The sequence below is a fragment of the Dermacentor silvarum genome, chromosome 6 (assembly GCF_013339745.2).
Source record: "Dermacentor silvarum isolate Dsil-2018 chromosome 6, BIME_Dsil_1.4, whole genome shotgun sequence".
NCBI lineage: Eukaryota > Metazoa > Arthropoda > Arachnida > Ixodida > Ixodidae > Dermacentor > Dermacentor silvarum.
In genome coordinates, this window is record NC_051159.1 from 102061706 (window position 1) to 102072932 (window position 11227).

The window sequence follows — 11227 nt, forward strand, 5'->3', positions numbered from 1 at the left end:
CGCTCATAAACAGCACTAGGGTTTGTTTCCGCCTCGCAACAATAGTATTTATCTTGCTTAGCTATTTTCTTACCATCTATCTTACCATTTAATTAGCTATTTAGCTATCTTACCAATTTATTAAGCTAACATTTCCGCTTTGCACCTGCAACAGAAGCGAGAGCAGTGTTCCGGCTTTCGCGTTTGGCCATAGGAATCTGCGTTTTCTTGAGACTTAGTGTTGGCCGTTACATGGAGCGCGCGCTGTGCGGCTGAGTGCACGAAATACCGATCATGTAGGGAAGGCAGGGCGCGTCGTCAACAAGTATTTCCCACTGAACTGTGAGATTTTGACCACGTGATGAATTGATCAATTTTAGGAGCCCTAAGATGAAAGGAACCTAAGGGTTGTTCCAATTCTGGCCAGCATCAGAGACAGTCTACGTAGACAGCTAAGGAGACAGCCAAGACAGCTTCTAAGCCAAGTAATAGAACGCGTCTGGAAGACGTAAGGAAGACGCTTCTACGACGTCACGCCACCACGCGGCGACAAGAAAAAGTTAAGAAAAGCACACATATTTCTGTATTTTAGGTCATTGCGCCTGCGAACCATTTAAAAACGCGATGTGACTTACATTAAGGGCGTAGGAAAGCGTGCATACGTTTTCTTGTGTGCAGACGACCTGCCCGTCGAATGTCCAAGGGTCCTGTTCAGCCGCCATCTTGTTTGGGTAGGAAAGTAGCCTGCATTGTTTTTGACTTGATGCTGTCTTCGCGAAGTTGGCTACTTTGACGTCTTCGTGAGAATTGGAACGAGAATTAAGATGGCTGCTGTCCGCTTAACCGTCTACTTTGCCGCCTACGGCGAATATTGGAACACAGCCTAAGTGTCAAGTTAATGGTCACAACCTGTGGGTCTTACATCCGCAACCACGTATGCAGAAATCATTGGCAAGCTGTCCGGATGTTCTTACAAATGCTTATCCTCGTACGAAGGCCGTGGCTAACCACATTCGAGCGTCAATGTACTCCAACTCCGTTTTAATGTGGCCACCGCAACCGGAAGTCAAATTGCTGGCCAACATCACTCTCTCGTGTTCAGCAGCATGACGTAATTTAGCCATTAAGTGACCTCGGCAGGTCACCGCCACACATGCTGGGACGATGTGCATTCTACACTTGGTAGACGAAAACATTGCGTGCTGCGAACTTATGTCAAATTCAGTGGCGCAGAAGTGAAGTCAGGTCAGCGGTCGTCGGACCGAACATGACAGTTTGCATGAACCTCTTATCAGACCATGCTATCATACGTTACGGCCACTTTTATTGCTATAGTCACTAACTAAATACAATCACTTGTGCAGTGCGCTTTCAGAAATCGGTCTGTTATGCAGACTGCTCACAATACAGTATGCTTTCCCCATTAGGCCAGTATCACCTTTGCGGAGTGCTTGACTTTTCTTTTTCCTTTGTTTCGACGAATTTTCTCTCTCGGACAAACGTAAGCACAAAAATAAACGAAATTTAACGTCCACCTGTGATGAGTATATCTAACAGGCTCAAGCCAATTAAAAGCATATATGAAAAGAAGTATAATGACATTGAAACAGACTTATAGAGGGAATACATTACACGAATAGAAATAGAAGTGTGGGGCAACATAAAAGGAAAAAAAGGCAAGAATAAAAAAGAAAAATCGCAGAAACGAAGACGAAAATCAAGTTCGCTTGCGTTAGTATTTTTGCACCATGGCAGTGTCGTCATCCCTAAATACAGTTGCCAAACACCAACACCTTGATCGTGCTACTTAGCGACGATAACCTTTAAAAAAATGAAAACGTCTTTCATTTTCACCACACTCTTGTTTGCTGTGTCTTTATTACAAAAACGTGACTTCGTTTTCGATTTCCGCAACCGTGGCGAAATTGCGGTTATTCGTGGTGTAGCCATACTTGCTCTCCTCCTCATAGTCATCCTGGTAGACCTCAAGCCTGCTCCAGAATTCGTTGAAGTCCAACGGAGGCGCGTCTCCACCGTACTCTTTAGGTAGAACGTGAGAGGCTATGTGCTTGTGCAGTTCTTCAAAATTTTCTCCGTACGGATGAAACTGCACAGCAGGAAGAAAACGCAGTGGCAGCGGAATATCAATCATGTCATCAGAACGGGCATCAGATTGTGCTAGAAAAAAATATTTCTGCCCACTATAAATGTTCCTTCTGTTGCAAAAGTGTACTGTCAAAACTCTAGCAACAAGAGTGGAAATACGACCAGGCAGCTCCCCTGATTCAGTACGCAGCTGCTGAATAACACCGCGTCACATTTCTTCAGCGGTCTTCTAAAAGCATTAACATGACTACGAACAGCGCACACACTGGAAAAGGAGACATAGGAGCAGGACAGATGCAGCTTTTTTTTTTTTTTTTTTTTTTTTTGCCGTTGTCTGCATTCGCAGCTCGCCATGTCGAAATTAAACCAACTAGTCCAGCTCAAAACACTACTGCACACGATTAATACCGCTGGCTTTCTGCTCATTTTAATATCGCAAAGAATTGTTTACGCGTGTCCGAATTGCACAACAAAAATAAATCTGTTCACTTCGAAAGTGAAATAAGTTCCTCCACTTTCATTACGTAACCTTGCAGATGCAATTTTACGTAACTTACGTAAGCTTACACATGTAATAGTCTGTTCAGAATCGCTCAGCTCTCTTTATCATATGACACTACGCCTGTACTGCCAGTGTTTCGTTGATGAAATCTAATCTTGGCCTTCCGAACTTGCTCTTAAGAAAAATTTCACGTCTTTGTCTCTTTCACAAAATGTTTTTCTTGAACCAGTCACTGAAACGCGAAATTCTATCACAAGCATAGTATTTGTCAGCCTGTATTGATCACCAGTACAAGGTCGCCATTCCTTTTTGCCATACTAACCTGTTTCGCGATTCATTTATACCAAATACTAGGTCAGAATGGAACCACCTTCCCAGTGCCATCACGAGCATTGAAAATGTAGTCATTCAGGGCTGAAGCTGTTCACCACTTCTCAGAATAACCTGCGCAGCTATTTGTTAATTTATTATTTGTTTGTATTTCGCATGTGCAATAACGTTGCTTACGGCATTCTCATTCAGGGCCTTTGGTATTGACCGGTTAGAATAACCTACTCAGTTAATTATTTGTTTTTATTTGTTTTTCATATATAACCACGCTGTTGTTTACATTGTTGTGATTGTATAAACAGAATGTACCCACCCCCTATGTGTAATAACCGACGTGTAGACGCCGCAGCAGCCTTTGCAAGAAGTCTTTATTGCACAAAACACAGGAGTATACGTAGGCGAGGTGGGTGGCTTATCGCTGACTTGCTTGTAGTGGTACTATCGCGGAACATGCGCAGTACAGACTGGTTGGTTCAGTTCATGCCGTTATCACACTATGTAATTCCACTTGGGCCCTGAGGGCATTGCAATAAATAAATAAATAAATAAATAAATAAATAAATAAATAAATAAATAAATAAATAAATAAATAAATAAATAAATAAATAAATAAATAAATAAATAAATAAATCCACAACACACCAAACCCTTCGAGAGCACCCACCTACCCTGTCGGTAAGCTTCTTCTTGAGGAAAGGCTTAACCAGCGCGTAGATCATGTCGAACGCAAACCCCTCTCGCACGGCGTACATGGCCTTCATGCGCATGGGCATGCAATCCTGGCGAAAAACAAATTACGTGCCACGTATCACTGCACAAATATCAAGAAATTCTTCAGTACACAAATGCTGGCGATTGAATTGCGTCAGATGCGACGCAGTCTATAGACCTGTTTTTTATGGTCGCCGCCATACTGCAGAAGCAGTGGCGCCATCTTTGAGCTGTCTGCTTGCTGGCTTGGGCGAACGCTATGTGTTGCATGGCAGGTGTATGTTCGGCGGCAGTTGCTTGCGGATGTTTTTCTGTTCTCAAAGGTCTACTTGGCATGACGTGGCGTCTTCTACATTGTAAACGGTTTTGTGAGATGTGCTGAAGTGATTTAACTTGGCATGGCCGGAGCTTCTGCTGCTGGTGAGGCGGACGCAGCACTCAGTGCGATGTGTGGACGCGTGTTTGAGCCTATATACAATCAGCCTCGTAGATCAGTCGCACATTTCTAAAAAAATGTTTCACGAATATGTTATTTCTGCAACATTCTCGCTGCAATTCTAAGCGGTGGTTTAACAGCCATTAGAAGTTAGGAAACATAAGCGACAATCGTAAAAGAGCGGGTCCCCGTTCTATTACGGAATAGGTTGTGCTGTTTACTTTGACAAGCGTTCAAATTGTTATCTGTACATAAATTGCGCGGCTATCACGTTTGTTGGATGCGGCTTTCACCCCCAAATGAAATAGTTTTGGTTAGTGATAATAGCATATACCACACAGTATGAATCACACTTCTCGGGTGTTCGAGTTGCCGACTGCGGACTGCGTGATTCTCCGAAGCAGTGACTGCTGCTGGGTTATACATGTATATCTGTTTCGTCTATAGCGCATGGGCCAAGCATGTGACATGAGCATGCGTGGTCTTATTTCGGCGTTAGCCCATTCTTTTTTTCTCGAGATGAAAAATTGGTTGATTTAAACAGTGGATTTAATCAAGTGTGATTTAAACTTTTCCACCCGCATGGGGATAAAAACAATTTTTTGCTATATCTTGTTCAACCCGTTATCTAGGACCCACTCACCCGCTTTACGGTTGACTGGGTCGCGCATTCGTTTCATTCGATCGCCTTTGGATATTGTTGATTTACAGGGCAAAGAGACAATGCCTATCAGCACAAACCTTATGTATCATGCTTGTTTACCAACCGCAGTGATCGCTTTGTTGAACCCCGTCATCGGCCTCATACAGGTGGCTCACGTAGCCATATAGCATTGCTGCGTGCAGAGTGAAGCCGATCGCTGACGCAAATATTTTAACGCTTGGCACTTAAATATTTCGGGGTTGCGCTGGGTTCGCCGAACACGAGCACTCTTATGTTTCAGTTCCCTACGCCAGGCGATCATATAGTGAGATTATTTTCCCATTCAGACTGGCAAGCTACAGGCGCCGCTGCTCTTCGTCGAGTGGAATGCGATGCAGCCAAAATAGTTTACAACACGTGCACACGCCGCGGCTGATGATTACACGTCCCATGTTTGCGGGGCCAAGGAGAAATTTCCGCATGCTGTAGTCAGTGCTGCAGCCAAGGCTACACAATATTTCCCCGTCGGCCTTGTATGAATCAAAATCACGTAAATTTTGCGGACAGCGTACGAAAACATCTTCAGGTAGTGCCGCGCCGGCTCGCACAAGACGGTGCGGAGGAAACGCTCACGCCGTGCTCTCTCCTCCTCGCCCGATGAAAAGATGTGTAGGAGACAGAGCTTATGATATTGGTCGCAGTCACTGAGACGCGTACTGTCAGACATTTGTCACTCAACGCTGTAGCTTTGGCATGCAAATTTCAGTGGCCCCACCTCAAGCACCCGCTGGCTGTTTAATTTGGCAGGCACGTATCTTGGGATTACAACGCATGTCATATCATAACTAGCACAAAGACGAAGAAAGTGGCGAATGGAGGAAGGGTGTTTGCAGAGGTGCAGGCGGACCTCTAGTTTCTCGAAAGCTGCTCGAGTTCCAATTATCAAGTGCCACAGAGTGTGAGGCGAATATGCAAGCTGGCTTCGTTCGATTTCACTGAAGCCCGTCACAACACACACAAGCGCACCGTGTTTTGGGTGCACGTTAAAAAAGCTCAGATGGTCAAAAAATCTAAATCGCACCAATACGGCGTTTCTCATAACCCCTGAGTTTCATGACAGTGCTAAACTTCATTAATCAATCAGAACAACGGGGCGATGCCTGATCCTAGTTGAGGCAAATACTGGGTTCCCCGTTTCCCACCCGATTCTCGTTTGTTCTAAAATAAAGGAACGTTTTGCACGCATACCTGAAGGTACTCGAAGCCTCTTCGAATCAGGCCCACATTGATGGAGAGCACTTTTTCTGGCGTCAGGTTAGCGTAGTCGAACAGCATGACCATGCCCAATGTTTGCGTTGTAGGATCTTTGGCTAAATGCTCAAGACAAAGCATGACAGCCCGGTGCATTTCGACGTAAGAAGTTTCCATGATGTCCCACGAGCCTGGAAAGCGACAGTGTACTACAAAGAGTGAAGTGAGAGTTCTCTGCATGAGGCTATCTCGCCTCATCTTTCTCTCTGGAATGTCGTGACATTGAGAGAGAGCTTTGGCTCTGGCCAAACTCCCATTTCACCATTCCAAATACATGTAAAACGCAAAAATGCTCTTATGAAACAACCGTGGAACTGAGTTGAAGGAAATTTGCTGTACTTGAGAGAGAAATTTAAATTTTAGTGACCCAAGGTAGCAGATGTTTTCAGGGCCTGGAATATCTTACCAACATTCCCGAAAACTGGTTAGTTTGTAAACAGTAGCTCCACGAAGTTCACAAATCGGTAACACAGCACTAAAATAGATATCGCAGTCATGTAAATTGCATCTGTTAAAGTATTTAAAGCGGAAAGATTTGATCTATGAGTATATAGCATACGTAAAATTGTAACAATGTTTACGAATGTTTCGCAGGCCTCCTACTCACAAATTAGCGGTATATTTCCAAGTGGTGTAGAGTACGTAAATCTTGTTCGCTTTACATGTATCATTAAGTGGAGCGTACGGAATTTTGATATCGTTTTAATTGCTTCGGCCCAGAGTTGTAAACTTGGTACTTGAGGTTTTTTTTTCAATTTTACAATTTTCAGCAATTTTCGCAAGAAAATTCATGCTCTAAATAAAAAAACTTGCTTCCTAGAGTCACTTGATTCTAACTTATTTTAATGCATAAAAACTCGTATAGTTAGTTAGTTAGTTAGTTAGTTAGATAGTTAGTTAGTTAGTTAGTTAGTTAGTTAGTTAGTTAGTTAGTTAGTTAGTTAGTTAGTTAGTTAGTTAGTTAGTTAGTTAGTTAGTTAGTTAGTTAGTTAGACACAGCTTACGATTGGCCATGCAGATAACGTCCTGTCACTCGTGGTTGGCGTTACCCACCGATTTTGAAAAGAAAGATAGGGCGTCCGCGAACGTCCTTTTCCGGCATTATCATCATAATCCTGCGTGTTGCTGGTGATACGCTGGATGGCATAAAGTCCCAGAAGACGGTCCCACTCGTGTTGTGGTTCCTGTAGTAGTTGCGGATGCTACGCAGCGCCGCCTCCACGTTGTACTTCCGCACACGTAAGAACCGCAGAAGAAATGCAGCATCTTTTCTTGGATGGAGGTCTTCCTCTTCTACGGATTGCGGAAGCAATGATGTTAGAGGCGCGAATCTTCAGTTATCTTTATTCTCTGTGGGCGAGCAAACAGGGACATTTTCGCTTCCGTAACCTATCCTTGAACGCTGGAGAACGCTGCATACTACGAAACAAAAATTACAGTTGTCTTAAATCCACCAGCCACCTAAAAACAAAAACAAGAAGTCAAAGTAGCCCTTCAGTTCACAGGCGCTTTGCTTTGCTACGAAACTGGCATGCAAAGGTGTCTGTCCACTCACAAGCGTACACAGGATCAGCGTAGTCTGCTTACTGAGAAAGGCGAGTTCTTCGTCATGGCGTCCCTATGGCTATTACAATCAGAGAGGCTACAGCGATTACATAACAGCACTGTGCATGTAGTCGACTCGTACGTATTGAATTACATGTAATGAATTCCTTGTAATCATTTACGTGCTTTGATAATTTTGTAATTTCACGATTACCTTGAATATTCCCTAATGCTCACTGTAATTCAATTACTTTTATCGGTAACCAATTACATATAACCAGTTATATTTTTGTCAGAACAAGTTTAAGAGGTGATACAGCTTCAAGCTCTGAAATTTGGCGGGAGCTACAGTGTCCAAAGGATGAAAATATTTACATGGGTTACCTTCGTGTTAACTCCGGCCCACATTTAGCCTCCAGCAGCTGTGCCTCGACCCTTTGAACATGGCAGGATTGCAGATTTGCACACGTTTCTTAGAATTCCAATCTCTAAGGTTCCGGGTTATAATAAATTTCACTTTCTCTAAGCTGGGAACGTGTTTTAGGCGACCTTCATAGGCGGTAAGAGTTGCTGCTCAACTATTCGCTTAGTGTAGTCTATGACATCTTTGATGCAGAGATGAGTCCTCGCCCGTTAAACGCATACGGTCCTATCTGTTTGATATATACGTGACTCATATACACCTGTTCTTCCGATTATGTGTTGTGAACAGTATTATTAGGGCTGAATGATATGCAGCTTATAATAAATTACATAACAACTTTGGTAGCTTATAAAGAAACGTGAACGCTTCTTGGCAACCGTTACGATTCGTTGTTTAAATCTATACTCTATCTCAGAAGTTCCCTTCAGCACTGTGGAGGCTACCGGGTCCTCAGCCAATAGGAAGGGCGACTAGCCCCTGCACATGTATTCCTCCGCGCTGCGTCGTCTGCTCAGCGTCTCCACGGCGTCTGCTCGCCGTGCTGTCGATACACGCTCATTGCAGTTATTGTGGCTGGCTTATTAACCTAAAAAATACTAGAAAAGAATGAAACAAGCAACTACGTCGGGAATTCGAGGAAGTGTGGCAACATTAGCATTACTAATTATGGCGACGAACGAAGAGCGCACATTCGAGCAAACGACAACGCCGGAGTCGAATACATGGTGATACGGTCCGAAGCGAGTGCCTTCCGCCTCGGACCTATGAAGCCATTGTCGCGCGCTGTGTGACCCGTAAGTTCCAAACTGACGCTTGTATTTGCTTCAGATTTGTGTCCTGACGCTTCAAGAGCATTGGTTTCGTAACTATAGTGCGCAATTTCCGACAACCATTACCAAATTCTAGGCGCATTAGGCTTAGTGGGTGTGGCAAACGAAATAACTGATCTAAGAAATAACGACAAAACGTACCTGATGCTTTGTCCTCAGTCAGAGATGAAATAAACTGATGGCTGATTTCACCAATTATTTATCGCTGTTGGCACAGTGCACAGCTAGCAAGCGTAAGTTCGGGTCGATGCGGGTGGTCCGTTCTGCGTGGGTGCTGCCATGTTGATTTGTAACCAGAGTTGCTGGCGCTTACCGATACATTTAGTGATCTATCTTTGGGACGTGACACGTGCCAAAAAAGCGCGGATGTCTCAACTCTGCCAATTACAAGGCCGTTACATATGCAACTATGTTTTGCTGCGCAAGCATGCGGCTTGCTTACACCCCGTTACTTTGGTAGTGCCGAATGATAGCGGAGAGATGGAGTATAAATTTCTAACGATTGAAGGGCGACGGCCGGAGGTCCAGCCAGTTGTTGGCCGACAAATTGAACGATGCTTGCTATGGCTCCATAACGATTGTCCCTTCAGACGTTGGTACCCGGGATGATTTGGCAGTTCTTTAACTGGCCTTATCCGTAACGGCTTCTACTATAACCAACAATGAAGTACTGCGCTTCATAGAGAACCCAGACCAATGCATGACAGCAGTTCATTGCATGACATTACTAAACAGCAAAAAGTGATGGCTGGTGGTCACGCAGCACAATACAGAACTTAGTCGGCCTCTGTATTCAGTTTGCAACATACAACGCACAACTGCACGCATCCATGTTCTCTACAAAGCTTCAAATACTAAGTTCAACCACCTAGATTATTTTCCACAGCTTCGTTGCCTTATAAAGCATGGACAATGCTATTATGCGAGGCTCAGTTTGCAAAAAAAAATTTTAGGGCTTGCTTACTTGATAGCATCTGCAGCAACTTTTCGAGGGATTCCTTTCTCCGTGAAGGAGTTTCTCCGAGCTCGTCTTCGGCGACCCGTTGCAGATTGAACGGCAGCGCCCCTTCCGATGTGTCAATCTCGTCCGAGGGCTTTCTGGTGTAGACGCCACTCATGGCGGGCAAGCAGCAATAACGACCGAAACGAGCACAGCCAAGCTCGTAGACATGTGCTCTCTCCTCCACTCGTCCTTCGATAAAGAGGAGAGGGTGTTTGGCATATAGCACGTACCCGGATGCGGGCTCAACAAGCTAATGGAGACGGCAAGTGGCAAAGTCACTCTGACAGCCACTCACGGGAACAAAGACATACGTCACGGATAGCGGATAGAAAGCCGCGCAGCGTCCCCGGCTTGTAAACAGCGAGTCATTTTTTTTTTATTTTTGTATTTTCAATTCGGACCGCTTTCCTTTTTGCGGAGCCTGTCATTTTGAGTACGGATTAAAGGTTAGACAAGAAGTATAAATAACACGAAAAATTGGCAGGTTTCCCAAAGAGGTTTAGAAAGCTCTAGAACTTTGCTGCCAATCATGCGGTAAATTGCCTGCCCTCCAATGTTTCATTATTCGATTGTTACGTGTCGAGGCTGCGTTTTAGACCTTGAGAAATGCTGTCTCGTGAAGGGTGCACAGTTATTTTGGACCGTAGGCTGTGTCTTTTTAATGTACACCCTTTGCTTGAAAACTCGGGCCTTCTTTCCGCATTTTGTCCTTCTCAGAAGGCGGCACCGGCAAAGGCTGTCGTTATTGTTTACGCTGGCAATGCGCACAGTTGAGAATAAACAAAACGATAAGGAAAGCGCTGATTTTCATCTGGTGAAGTGCTCCATAAACATATCAATTAATTTTAAGGATGGCACACAGAACCTACAAAATACAGCCTTCGGAGAGCTGATGACTTCCGATGGGGAGTAAGTTCCCTGAAGTGCTGTAACCGAGCTTTTCACAATTCCTCATGAAATCAGGTGAGCCAGCCGGTCTTACCTTTTACCACAAGACAAGCAATGTAATTGGCCGCCCAGCAAAGTTCCCACGTTCATCTTGACTGGCCTGTCAGTGTACCATTTTTTTTATCCACAGAATCTTTTTAATCCACAGAATGAAATTTGGGATTATTCAGTTTTAACCGGTTCAGAGAAAACCGCCTCGGAGTTATTTTCGGTGTTTATCGGTATATACCAAAAGCACGGAACAATAGTTATTTGTTATAGAATGTCAACACCTTGGCATAATTTTCAGAAACATGCCTTTGCATGCACACACGTCTGCCTTTCTCTTTAATTTCATATGGCAAGGACGGTTAGGATATTCTTACAGTGTTTCCAATATTTCCGGGAAAATTTTATAGCTCTTTTTGCTCTTTTGAAGTTTCCGGTAATTTTATATCTCTGCTCCTACACTGCTAACGC

At 44.1% G+C, this 11227-nt stretch overlaps 1 protein-coding gene across 3 annotated transcripts; it reads right to left on the bottom strand.

Moving 5' to 3' along the window:
* Window positions 1–1821: 1821 nt before the first annotated feature.
* LOC119455124 (clavesin-1) lies at window positions 1822–10018 on the bottom strand. Of its 3 annotated transcripts, none has more exons than XM_049669309.1 (5): window positions 9782–10018; window positions 7072–7311; window positions 5956–6149; window positions 3582–3696; window positions 1822–2086 (listed from the first exon to the last, which is right to left on the bottom strand). In XM_049669309.1, exons 1-5 carry the CDS (start codon window positions 9933–9935, stop codon window positions 2061–2063), a joined length of 729 nt encoding a protein of 242 aa, XP_049525266.1. In that variant the 5' UTR covers window positions 9936–10018; the 3' UTR covers window positions 1822–2060. The 3 variants fall into 3 exon arrangements, with proteins under 3 accessions (XP_049525266.1, XP_037572527.1, XP_049525265.1); XM_037716599.2 differs by having other exon boundaries at window positions 3586–3696; window positions 9782–10014; XM_049669308.1 differs by lacking the exon at window positions 3582–3696 and having other exon boundaries at window positions 9782–10016.
* Window positions 10019–11227: the final 1209 nt, after the last annotated feature.

What these genes read in the sequence shown, in the direction of transcription:
- LOC119455124 (XM_037716599.2), bottom strand. Translation starts at nt 9,935, where the DNA reads ATGAGTGGCGTCTACACCAGAAAGCCCTCGGACGAGATTGACACATCG. An exon ending in GTTGCTGCAGATGCTATCAA is followed by an intron (nt 7,312 to 9,781) that starts GTAAGCAAGCCC and finishes CGCAATCCGTAG; the next exon opens with AAGAGGAAGACCTCCATCCA. An exon ending in GAGGCTTCGAGTACCTTCAG is followed by an intron (nt 3,697 to 5,955) that starts GTATGCGTGCAA and finishes GTTTTTCGCCAG; the next exon opens with GATTGCATGCCCATGCGCAT.